Below are 13095 nucleotides of genomic sequence, written 5' to 3' on the forward strand. Positions count from 1 at the left end.
AAGGGGAACAAGTGCCGGCTCTGCTGACAGAGCAGGCTTCGGTGTATAGTGTTGTTCTACACACGGGGAACGTGGCTATGTGAGGAGGGAATGCGTGTGCCACGAAGCAGCCATAGTCTGGCATTTGTCAGCGCACACTGCTTTTAAATCCGGGACTTCGGGGGCGTATTGTTTATTTCTCTAAAGCTTGCGCTCGTGTACGTGTAGTGCTTTCTACACATTTTAGGACACACGAGGGGTTGCCGTCTAAGAAGTGTATAGGGGTTCAGGGGGGCTCAGGGGGCTCGGGAACTGTCTGCGTCCTGTGCACAAACTTTGGGAAAAAGTCTGGCACAACGAGGGGGACATCAGAGCTGACAATGCTGCCAAAATATGTTTGCAGAAAATGGACAATCGTTGGATTAAACGTATTCAAGTATGAAATAATGCCTTTCTCCGCAATAAGAAACAAAACCCAGGCGATGCGGGGCTACAAAAGTCCCCTGTGGCAGGCACTTGCCCCCTTTGTGAGCTGTGCGCTTTTGGCGTCTCCGCTTGGCGCGTTACTCGCGGCCCTTAAAACGCGATTGTTTCTTTCCCTTTAATGACATTTCCCGGATCAAAACACGCTGTTAATTCGATCAGAAGGCTCTGCCCTTGCGAACAATGCTAGGATAATTTCTCCTGAAGTTTGGTAAACTGGTCCAAAAATTAAGCAAATGAAGGGAGGGCCTGTCAGGCCCCTCGCAGGTGACGCCGAATAATGCGTCTTAAGCAGCTGCGGCCTTTTATTTTGCCCTCCCTTTCTCTTCCCACAACTCCTCCTCGGCATTATTAAAATTTAGGCCAATGAAACTATTCACACTCTTCAATGGACATTTTCTTATAGGATAATAGGCTACAAATTGAGCCTCTCTGGAGGGGGACCTGGGCCTGGCGGCCCCTCGTGTGCCAGGGCCGGGGAGGGAGGGCCGGGCTCGTGTGCCAGGCCCGGCTCCCCCCCTACACCTGCCGCGGGTGTGAAGCGGCGGCGGAGCCGACACGCTCACAAAGGCTGCCTTGCCATCTCTCATAAAGCTCGGTCGTGTCACCGAGCCGTGTGAGAAAGGGCCTGGGAAGAGACTCCCGCCTTGGAGAGGGTCCCCGCGGCTTGGCGGAACAGCCTATTAAAGGCTTACTTAATTACTGTAATGCCTCTGGACAGGCCTTTCAGAAAGGCTGCTGGAAGTGATAATAATAATAATAAAAAGCCCTGGGGTGGGTGGGGGCTCGGCCGGGGCCGGGGGAGGCAGGTCTAGCTGAGGCGGCATGGGCGCGCGCTCTGCGCAGCGGCCCCTTTTGGATGAGACGACAGGCCACTCAGAGGGCCAGTGCGCCATCACGTTTCCCGCCCGCCCCTTCACATGCAAGACCCACCTTCACGTGTCCCTTCAAGGGCCCACGTGGATTCACCAAGTTGCCCCTGACCCCCTCCCCCCAAAGCAAAAGGCCCGCCCGTCTCCCAGGCCCCCCTTCCCCGTCGCATGCAGACTTAAACTGTTACTTTTAATGCATGCACTCCTCCTCGCCGGCCAAACACTGGGCCCTGCTAATCCCGGGGAATAATCCGGGCCATGAATACAGGAGCCCCCCTCACACCCCAGGGTGATCGCTTTATAAGCAGCCCATGGCAAGGCCGGGACTGCACTTGCACCCAGGACCCTGAGCAGTTCGTACAAGGGCACCAAACGAAGCAACTGAGAAGGGTCTCTGCGCATCGGTCAGGATGGCCTCCAAGCTGAAAGACCACAGAGTGAGTGCTGCCTGTGCATTGAAGCTACTTTTTATGGCAAAGAATTAACACTTTTTTAAAGTTAGTTTACACAGTAAAGTTTTGGTGTCCTATTCCAGAGAGGCCATTCTGGTGCATGTCTACCGCGCGCTTAGATGTATCCAAAGTGGCCACGTTTGGCTTTCTTGGAAATGACAATATTGCCTCTCAGGGAACGTGGAAGAAGGTGTGAGCTTTATGATCTGTATTCAGGTGTTACACCTGGCAGACGAGGCTTCACCCCTATCCCAGATTTTACTCCTGACACCTGTATTTCAAACTTTATATGTTTACAAATACAAAAATGTTACGGATAACTAACTGCATATCATTGTGCCAAGTGGGCCACTTGGGACAAAAAGTGGTCTGCGCGTACTGCGAAGGGCTGCTTGCTTGGCGCTTGTTCTGTCTTGATTAATACATGACTAGGTGGACCGTGGCAGTAATGAGATTGAAGAGGCGCGTCCTCGGGTCCAGGTAGTTTGCTTGGTAATATGATATCCATAACGCGCAACCTGCTCCAGGTTCCTCGGGCGCTGAAGAGCGGGGCCAAGCTAAACCTTCCATTGGAAAGAACTGTTCGAGGGATGACTGTGTTACAGGGTTTAGACCAAATTCCCTGCACTTCTTTTAAACACAGGTTTTAAGAAAAAGAGTCATTTTAGGGTTGGGGTACCTGTGTGCGAGTGACGTCAAACTATAATTATTGTACATTACCAATGTATTAATGTCGTGGAAAGGCTTTATATGCAAGTATAGACTTGTATTTTCATGCGTGATGGGGAATGTTACAGCCCCTTTCCCGCCTTTCTATGCAAATAGCAATGTACGTTTTCGAGGTGTGGGTGACGCATGTTCACCGGGTGCTGTTTCTTCTCACAGCGGATTCCAGTGTCGCACAAGGTGATTGAGAAGAGAAGGCGCGACCGGATCAACCGCTGCCTGTTGGAGCTGGGCAAGGCGGTGCCCATGGCGCTGGCCAAGCAGGTATGTGTCGTGCGGGGAAACAGTGCCAGGTACCTGGAGGGGCAGCGGGTATAGCGGGCGGCGCAGGGCCGCTGTAGAGGCAGTAGGGCACAGAGACAGAGCGAGCTGTACGGAGGGGCGCGGTGGCGCTGGGCTTGGGAGGTGGGACCAGGGGTGGGAGAAGGGAGTCGAAGATTGAAGGGCGAGGTGAACTAGAGCTGTTAGCGGCCGAGCACTACAGGAGGGGCACAGTGACCAAGACTTACGGGAGGGGCAGAAGGGCACAGTGGTGCGGCGCACCACAGGGGGGCGGGGTATAGTGACCTAGCGCTGCCCCAGGGGGAGAAGGACAGTCAGTACCCAGCGCTGCGAGAGGGAGGGACGGGCGCAGTGACCTTGAGCTGTGGGGAGGGGGGGGGGGGGCGCAGTCACTTAGCTCTCCAGGGCGGACAGAAGGGCGCTGTGACCCAGTGATACCCGAGCGGCACAGAAGCAGAGTGCCGAAGAGCGGTAGCGACGGCTACAGGTATCCTTAGAGCCGGGGGATAACGCGGCGGTAGCGGGTGGAGTAATCCGTCACAACCGCAAGGTAGCGCTGTGGTAGCAGGTACAGTAAGCCATCTGAGACGGATGTAGCGTTGCGGTGGCAGGTACAGTAAGCCACCAGAGACGGGTGTACGCTGTGGTAGCGGGCAGCGTGATCCATAAGAATAGCGCTGTGGAAGAGGGTAAAGCTAGCCATCGGAGCCGGGTCGCCAGGGCACGTTAAGTGACACGGCGTCCCAGCACTTTGAGAGTGGAAAGACGCGCTGTGGGCCCTTTTCAGGTCTCGGTATTCCAGGTGGGCTAAAATGTCAGTGCGCAGAGCTAAGTGGCGCTCATGTTAGCATCCCCTGTCCTCAGGGCACCGTACAGTTGGTAGCTTCTCTTCTGCTAGGATACCTGGGTTGGAAGCCCCAACCCTCCACTCCTGGGGTCCTTGTGGGCTTGACTGTCTGTTCTCCTCGTCGCTCTTCTCCAGGGTTTGGCAAGCCCCCACCCCACCCCCTCCTCCACCGCTGGAGTCCCTGGGGTTAGCAGTCACCCTCATTCAGTCGGCACTGTCTTCCAGTAGAGTGGTTTGGTTTAGCAGTCACTCTCTTCCAGCGGTCAGTGGTCACCGGGGTTAGAGGTCCTCTGCATCGTCGGTGCCTGTTGCTCACAGCCCCCCTCTCTCCATGGTTTTCCCGAGACGGCAGTCCGCTGCTGCCCCGGGTCCCAGTAGCTGGCAGCCCCAGCTCCTCGTTGGCGCAAGGTGTCTTAGGTTGGCACTGCGGTTTTAGCAACTCCTGGAGAGAATAGGATTGGCACTCCTTCCTCCTCTCTTCCAGTGCAGGGTTGTTCTCGCCCCTTGCTTGTGTGTGTGTGTGGGGTGGGGCCTGCTCAAGCATTTCTGAATGGGCAGTAAATAAACCCCGCGGAGGCGGGAAGTCCTTCCTTCTCGTCTCCCACACGGAGCCCCTGGCTGACACCCCCTGTCCTCCGGTGGTCACGGGGTGCCGACAGACTCGTCTCCTCTTCTCTCCTCCTGGGCCCCTGCGTATGACTGACAGTAGATTCGCCCTCCACGCCGCTGCTTCACACTGACCTTTCTCTCTCTCTCCGTCCCTTGCAGAGCTCAGGAAAGCTGGAGAAGGCGGAGATCCTGGAGATGACAGTCCAGTACCTGCGCGCCCTGCACTCCGCAGACTTCCCCCGCGGGAGGGATAAAGGTAGGTGCCTCTCGTCCACTCCAAGCGCACGCGTATCCTGCGGCAGAGCGGGGCCTTTACACGGCCGCGGAGACGGTGGGCGCCTCTCCCTAGCGCAGAGGAGGAGCTCCCCTGCAGCATACGGGGGCCTCTATACATAGCGCCTAGAGTAGACGGTGGATGCTTCTCCCTAGCACAAAGGCGGGGCCCTCCTGCAGCCGAGCGGGGCCTCTATACACAGCGCGTAGACGATGGGTACCACTCTCTAGCACAGAGGAGGAGCTCTCCGGAAGCCGAGCTGGGGCCCTTACACAGCGCGCAGACGGTGGGGGCCTCTCTCTAGCACAGAGGAGCCCTCCGGCGGCATAGCGGGGGCTTCTTTAGACAGCGCGTAGAGTAGACGGTGGATACCTCTCTCTAGCACAGAGGAGGAGCTCTCCTGCAGCCGAGCGGGGGTATCTTTACCCAGCCCCGAAGACATAGCTGCGCCCAGCGCTCCTGGAGCAACCACCTGTAGGGGCACCAGTGGGTGCCGCTACCTCACACAGAGCAAGAACCCTCCCGCAGAAGAGCGCGGGCTCCTACAGCTGCACAGTCCCCCCGCGCGACCAGAGCGCCAGGCGCACTGCAGTTGCTTGGCGCGCAAGGGTGGGTGTACCTTCTTCAAAGAGAGCAAGAGCCCGCGCGCTTAAGAGCCCGCTGCAGCAGCGCGCGGGCTTCTTACACAGCCGCGCAAACCACTTCTGCTCCCAGGCACAGCTGTGGCCTAGAGGGGCAGCTGCGGGCAGCCGCATAGACCGCTCACTGACGCGCCCAAGGCACAGCTGCAGCCTAGAGGGGCAGCTGCGGACAGTCGCATAGACCGCTCACTTCGGCGCCTAAGGCACTGCTGCGGCCTAGAGGGGCTGCTGCGGGCAGCCGCATAGACCGCTCACTTCTGCGCCTAAGGCACAGCTGCGGCCTAGAGGGTCAACTGCGTGCAGTCGCATAGACCACTCACTTCTGCGCCCAAGGCACAGCTGCAGCCTAGAGAGCAGCCGCATAGACCGCTCACTGACGCGCCCAAGGCACAGCTGCAGCCTAGAGGGGCAGCTGCAAACAGTCGCATAGACCGCTTACTGACGCGCCCAAGGCACAGCTGCAGCCTAGAGGGGCAGCTGCGGACAGTCGCATAGACCACTCACTTCTGCGCCTAAGGCACAGCTGCAGTCAAGAGGGCCAGCTGGGCAGCCGCATAGACCACTCACTTCTGCGCCCAAGGCACAGCTGCAGCCTAGAGGGGCAGCTGCGGGCAGCCGCATAGATCACTCACTTCTGCGCCTAAGGCACAGCTGCAGTCAAGAGGGCCAGCTGGGCAGCCGCATAGATCTCTCACTTCTGCGCCCAAGGCACAGCTGCAGCCTAGAGGGGCAGCTGCGGGCAGCCGCATAGACTGCTCACTGACGCGCCCAGGGCACAGCTGCGGCCTACAGGGGCAGCTGCGGGCAGCCGCATAGACCGCTCACTGATGCGCCCAAGGCACAGCTGCAGTCAGGAGGGGCAGCTGGGGCAGCCGCATAGATCACTCACTTCTGCGCCTAAGGCACAGCTTCAGTCAAGAGGGCCAGCTGGGCAGCCGCATAGATCTCTCACTTCTGCGCCCAAGGCACAGCTGCAGCCTAGAGGGGCAGCTGCGGGCAGCCGCATAGACCGCTCGCTGACGCGCCTAAGGCACAGCTGCAGTCAAGAGGGCCAGCTGGGCAGCCGCATAGATCTCTCACTTCTGCGCCCAGGGCACAGCTGCAGCCTAGAGGGGCAGCTGCAAACAGTCGCATAGACCACTCACTGACGCGCCCAAGGCACAGCTGCAGCCTAGAGGGGCAGCTGCGGGCAGCCGCATAGACTGCTCACTGACGCGCCCAGGGCACAGCTGCGGCCTAGAGGGGCAGCTGCGGGCAGCCGCATAGACCGCTCAATGATGCGCCCAAGGCACAGCTGCAGTCAGGAGGGGCAGCTGGGGCAGCCGCATAGATCACTCACTTCTGCTCCCAGGCACAGCTGTGGCCTAGAGGGGCAGCTGCGGGCAGCCGCATACACCACTCCCTTTTGCGCCCAGCGCCCCGGACTCACAGCAGTCACTTGAGGGGCAACAGTCAGAGGTGGTTCTAGGACTTTTAGGATCCCGGGCAAAAAGGGAATGTCCGAGGTTCCTCTAATTTCCATACAACGTGTGACATTCAGGGCTGATTGCATCTCAATTGATGACCATGCTCCTGAAGCTGCTTAGTGCAGACCCTTCCTGGGCAGCAACCTGTCCCCCTCAGCCAGCTACAAGCACCTCTTTTGCAGCTCCTAAATGCTGAGGGCGTGAGAGTTGCTTATCAGCTGAGAGTTGAAACTGGGGGAGCTAAACTTCTGGACAATGAGCATCTCCTAGTGCCTGGCAGCACGCCTAATGGCACGACCAACCTGCAGAATGTGTCTCCATGCAACTAGAACTCCAGGAGGCCTTCCCCTCCCTATGCCTTGCCAGCTACACAATTGCTGCGAGGCCCAAGAGAGAGTGGGGATCCCAACTCTTGGCCCAATTGCAAGGAGTCAATTTTCTTTCAACTGGATCGGCTGAGGGCCGGTGTGCTCCAGTGGCCTGGCAGTGTCGCACTGGTGCGGGGCCCTGTGTTGGTGGGCAGAGCGTGAGGCCCTGGCAACAGCAGGTGCCCTCCCTCGCACAGAGCAAGAGCCCCCCTACAGCAGAAGGGAGGGCTACTTACACAGCCGCGTAGACCACCTTTGTGCCCAGCGCGCCTGGCGCACAGATTAACTGCCACTCTCTCACTCGGAGCAAGAGATCTCCTCCAGCGCCCACGCCGCCTAGGGAAGTACCCGGCCCTGACACCAACCCCGAGTCCTTTTACTCCCAACTGCCCAGGCAGCTCATGATGCTAGGGGTCAGAGGCAGACACATGGACGGCTTTGGGCTCCCATGGCTCTACCTTCTGATACTTCTACATTTCTCATTTCAAATGCACAGTTGCAAAGAGCAGAATTTAAGATATTATGAGCTACATTGGTAAACCTGCCTGAGCACCTCACGGGACAGAAAGACCTGCCATTTGGCCTGGTAGATTTCACTCGCCCCCACTCTGCCGCGTATATAGTTCCCTAGCACCTCAGGCACATTGCACAGATTGTAAGCGCTATATGTATGTATTAATTGAGCACATCACGATGTTTAGATAACATCGCAAGTGGACAGTATGTCCATATGACACTGCATTGTTTCACATAGCCCAGGGCTGCCTTTCAGATGTTAAGTACGTGTGAAGCTTACATAGGGAGCATCACCTCTAAGCGCTTTCGGTCCACTTTTTAGATGCAGCTTAATATCTCATAGTATTAGTAAATGATTTGTTATTAAACGCAAGCTAGCAGCGTTTTTATGGGCTTTGATGACTTGTATTAACTCGAACCTCCTCCTTTCCCGCAGAGCTGCTGTCGGAGTTCGCGAACTACTTCCACTACGGCTACCACGAGTGCATGAAGAACCTGGTGCACTACCTGACCACGGTGGAGCGGCTGGAGAGCAAGGACACGCAGTACGCGCGCATCCTGGCCTTCCTGCAGTCCAAGGCGCGCTTCATGGCCGAGCCGGCCGCCCTGCCCGAGCCCGAGCTCTGCCAGCTCCTCCAGGGCTGCGAGTACCCGAGCCCCGGCGAGACAACCTTCCAGCAGGGGTCTGTGGGGCCCTACACCTGGCACGGATCGGCCCGCAGTCCCACCACCCCCACATACCTGCCCAGTCCCACCGTGGCCCTGCCCTGCAGCCCCACCCAGCACCACGCCAACTTCCTGAGCCCAGTGCAGCGCCAGGGGCTGGACCGACACTACCTGAACCTCATGGGCCACTCCCACCCCAGCTCCTTCAGCCTGCATAGCTCCCAGCACCACGCCGTGCTCTGACACTGCTGGACCGTTCAGGCCCGATAACGCACGACGTCTTGCACCGTGCCGTGACTCTTGGCGCGTCAAGAGCTGATAATGCACTTCACCCAGGCCCACGCCGTGCCGCGCCCGTGCCCAGGGGCTGGTAATGCACGGTCCGCGCCTGGTACTGTTTGTGCAATATTTTCGGATAATGAAGTATCCGCCGCTGCGTGCGACACGCTGGACTCTCCAAGCGCTCCTCACGCAACATTCTGCTACCGGAGAGACGCCAGCCATGCGTCATCACGTGACCTCCATGCGTGCTTGGACGAGGCGAGGACAAGAGCACGAGGAACCTGGCAGACCAGGCACCGGCCCACGAGGACATGCACTATGCCTTGCCTTGGCAATTTGTTTATTACGCTGGCATGTGTGTCAGTGCATCATATGCGTTCTACTGCACGCGCACCTGTTGTGGAGGTTTTAGAATAATTTCTGTCTAAAACAGTAGCTAGCAAGCGTGCCATGGGTCCCAGCAATCCAGGAGCATAGGCTACATTAACAAGTATTTCCATTGCAATACAGGCGCTGTGATTTACGTCAACTGTATATACTGTACGTACTCGATGTAAATATGTCATTCTCTTTGAGCATTTATTTATAAATATATTTGATAACTGAAATCACTTGTGTGTAAGCCTGCGTTTATTTCCATTTCTCATGACAGGGGGCTCGAAGTGGGCAATAACTACCGCAACATAGTCCCAAAGCTTTTATTTTTTACTATTCCACATCTTTTTAGATTCAAGATAACATTTTTGATCCTTTTGTTTTTTGGAGCATTAGCAAACCTCTTCTCATTTTACAACAGCACCCCACGTGTCACCTAACAATCCGAGGGCCTCATTTATGGGAATTGGCACCAGGCAGCGCCGCAAGTCTTCTTGATGCACTGCCCTAGGCAAACATGAAAGGCCAGTAATGCACCGCATTTACGAAATGGTGCATTCTTGTCCTTTCCCCTGCGTGGTTGCCCAATTTGCCGCCTAACGCCAATGTAGCCATTGCACCATGGTGCAAGGGGGCCTCAGCTGCAGGCAGGATTGTTTTTGTGCAGGATGGGGTACCGTTCTGCCCAAAATTAATCCAGAGAGGCAGTTTCCTCTTTCCATGTGTGCTGCAGAATGCTTTACACATGGAAGAGAAAAAAACGAGGAGAAATAAAAATATTTCTCTTTGTTACGCCTGCTCTGGGGAGGAGTAAGGTTTTGGTGCTGCCCCAAGTTTACATGATTAAATAATTCTGGGGCAGCATCAAAATCCATGGGTGTTGCCAGGGAACCCACTTCAATGCCCACAGAACGCCTCCTGGACGCAGAGTAAGGCAAGGCAGCAACTTGCAATGCTTTTCTTACTCCATATCTATGAGGCCATGCAAAGCTTTGCAGTCTAACTTTGCGCCACCTCATATATATGATTGAGAGGCTAGCGCCACTGGAGTGTCAAAAAAAAGTGATGCTCTGGTGCCACAAGCCTCTCATAAATAAGGTCCCAAGACATATTAAACTAGCACTGGTCTATGACTCTCCGCCTTCCACTCAAAATCATCCTCCGACCACAGTCCGACCATTCCTTTTTTTTGTCACGCTTTTGGCACTACAATGAAAGCATGCTTCGGTGTGAGTGTATGTGTCCAAGTGTATTTGAATGTGTACGTGTCACTCCTGGAATGTGTATTTGAACACATGTGGAGGTGTTTATGTAAGTGTGTCTATAGGTGTGTATGTTAGTGTGCATGCATGTGTGCATATATGCCTTGAATAAGTGAGTGAGTGCATATGTGTAGGAATGCTGGGCTTTGTTATTGTGTGTATATGCCTAGGAATAAGTGTATATGTGTGCAAATGGGATTATGTACATTTGGGTGGGAGTCTTGGGCTTGTCTGTCTGTGAGTTTTCATACATCTAGAGGTGTGTATGTGGTTGTTTTAGTGCATATGTGCACAGGTCTCGGCATTCGCAGGCCTAGAGTATGCATGTGTGTGTACATATCTGCATTTGTTTTAAGACCTTTGGTTGTGTATGAGTGTTTATAAGTGTGCATATGTGTACGAGTCTAGAAGTGTGCATATACATGCATGAGTATGTTTTTGAATGAGTGAAGGGTTGTGATTATATTTGTGTCAGTGTGCATTTGTGTACACGTCAAGGGGTGAGCATTTGTGTATCTGTCTAGGGGTGTGAATGTGTGTGAGGACATGTGCATTTATGAATAGGTTTATGGGTCCATATGTGTGCGTGTGTGCATATGTGCTAGTGTGAACAGGTGTAAGGGTGCACGTATGAGTGTGTAAGAATGTGTTATATGTGCTTGTAGCTAATAATTCTAGGCGTATGAATATGTGTGCGCAGGTGTTTGAGTACAGGGGTGTTTATTGTGTGAATGCGCATTTGTGGACACGTCTGTGAGCATGCTTATGTGCGTGAGGCAAGGGATGCACGTGTATATGTGCCTTTGACTAGACTGTGGCTATGGGTGTATGCACGTATTTGAATGTACTTATGTGCACACGTCAAGGGGTGTGCACGGTGTGTGACTGCATTTGTACAGAGGTATAGAAGTGTGCAAGTGTGCAGATGTGTAAACGGCTAGATAAGGGCGTGCGTGCATGTGTGAGTGAGATTTTGGCAATGGGGAGCCGGTCAGAGAGGTCGGAGCCATTGATTAAGTAAGGACTGATAGGAAACATATAATCAGCATGCAGTGCATGTGTGTGTATACGCGTGTGTGCAAGGGGGCAGGACTGAAAGTCCCGGGTGCTGTAGCCATATGCCACCCTGCTCTCGATTTCCTCTTTCCTGGTATATTTTGTTTCCTGCGCGATGGGAGTCGTGTCATAAACACGCGGACCGGTTCACTACGTGTATCTGAATGCTGCTCACCAGTAGAGTGCTCGACTCTGATGGGTGGTAATAATGCACCTAAAGTGGTACTGCTTTTGCAATAGGTGACTAGGTCCTCGTGACCAGCCCATCACATCTCTGCATTCAGCTGCTCAAAAGTCGTGGCATGTGGGTACCGGTCTTTTTACCTGAACCCCGGTGGGGAGGCTATCTATCCACTTTCCCTGTGTAAATCCACGTAGTCAGCTCTAGGGGACGTACGAGGACATGTACTTACAGTTTAGGGTCCCCTTGTATATAGGTACTCCACGAGCCATAGGGTGCTCCATAGGGTGGGATGGTAACCAGAGCTGGTGTCTTGCCCTTCGTTGTCAGTTCTTCTGCATTGCTTTCCCCAGCATGCAGAAACTACTGTAAATCCAGATGTACATGTCTGGCTAGAAATCACACAATCGGAATAAACCAGGACGTCTTTTGTTTCCATGCTCCTTGAGTTAAACCACTTCGAACAAGTCAACCTGTGGCTTGAGATGTGCAACACCAGAAAAAAGACCTGCAACCTACTGCACCGCTCCTGATACAGACCCACACAAAAGAGATAAGCTGTCCTCCCAACCCTATATCCTGTGTCCTTTTCTGTTGAGGGCTGATAAAGATGCAAGGGCCCAACATAAACTCCAGATTTTCCAGAGGCCACCTGGCTCCAGTTTACAAACTCCATGAACATTATGAGTTGCGATCTCCAATGAAACCAGGGTCATGGAAGATATGTTTACAAAAAAAGAACCGAATATTGAACATTTAGGATTCCAATAGTATTCAATAATCAAAATTCCAATGTCATTTGAGATGTCATGAGTCCTGTGATGAATGCTATCATTTAACATGCTAAAAATGATGCCATATAGAAGCAGTGCATGGGGAAGACGTGAGATAGAGTTAAAATAGTGTGGCAGCGTGTACGGAGGGCTGCACGTTATAGGAAGTTTTGGGTGGGGCACAAATAGTAACTTTAGGTTATAGCTCTAACTATAAGTTACAGCTCTAACTTTAGAATTTCTAAGGTTTCTGTACTTTAAATTGTTTTTCTATAAAAATTATTATTTACTTTTTCCTAACCATAACGTATCCTCAGCCTTTGTGTTTTTCAGGGATTAAAAAAAATGTGTATAAAATCATATTATGTTGTTTAATATGGTATTAGTTGTTTTAATATTTGTGGGTGCCACAGTACCTTTGCGTAGAGTGGTGTATCATAGGATAGAGTGGGGTAAATTGGAGTGGCATAGAGGAAGTTGCATAGTGTTGCAGAGTGGAGTAGAGTGTTGTAGAGTGGCATAAACTGTAGTAGAGTGTCGTAGACTAGCATAGAGTGAAGTAGAGTGTTGTAGAGGAGAGTGGCATAGAGTAGTGTAGAGTGTCATAGAGTGGATGTCGTCGTGTTTTGTAGAATGGAGTGTCACAGAGAAGAGTACAGTGGAGTGGCGTACAATTGAGTGGTGCAGAGTGGAGTGTCATAGAGTGTTGTGTCATAGAGTGGCATGGCAGAGTGGAGTTGCATAGAGTGGAATAGACTGTTGTGGAGTGGCATAGTGGGAAGTACAGTGTTGTAGAGTGTGGTAGAGTTGGGTGGCATAGAGTGTTGTAGATTGGATTGCCATAGAGTGGCGTAGAGTGGACTAGCAAAGAGTGGAGTAGTGTAGTAGAGTGTTGTAGAGTGGGGTAGAGCGTCATACAGTGGCATAGAGTAGAGTAGAGTGCTGTAAAGTGAAGTGGCATAGAATGAAGTACAGTGTTATAGAG

General features: G+C 53.5%; 1 protein-coding gene across 1 annotated transcript; it reads left to right on the forward strand.

Moving 5' to 3' along the window:
* Positions 1-1672: 1672 nt before the first annotated feature.
* HELT (helt bHLH transcription factor) lies at positions 1673-8694 on the forward strand. Its single transcript, XM_086963333.1, has 4 exons — positions 1673-1771; positions 2672-2776; positions 4410-4506; positions 7952-8694. Exons 1-4 carry the CDS (start codon positions 1745-1747, stop codon positions 8422-8424), a joined length of 702 nt encoding a protein of 233 aa, XP_086819459.1. The 5' UTR covers positions 1673-1744; the 3' UTR covers positions 8425-8694.
* The last annotated feature ends 4401 nt before the right edge of the window (positions 8695-13095 follow it).

This window comes from Lissotriton vulgaris, chromosome 3_1, assembly GCF_964263255.1.
Source record: "Lissotriton vulgaris chromosome 3_1, aLisVul1.2, whole genome shotgun sequence".
NCBI classification, from domain to species: Eukaryota; Metazoa; Chordata; class Amphibia; order Caudata; family Salamandridae; genus Lissotriton; species Lissotriton vulgaris.

Coding starts and splice junctions, on each gene's coding strand:
- HELT (XM_086963333.1), top strand. CDS start 1,745: ATGGCCTCCAAGCTGAAAGACCACAGA. Junction 1,772..2,671: donor CCAAGCTGAAAGACCACAGA/GTGAGTGCTGCC, acceptor TTCTTCTCACAG/CGGATTCCAGTGTCGCACAA. Junction 2,777..4,409: donor CCATGGCGCTGGCCAAGCAG/GTATGTGTCGTG, acceptor CGTCCCTTGCAG/AGCTCAGGAAAGCTGGAGAA.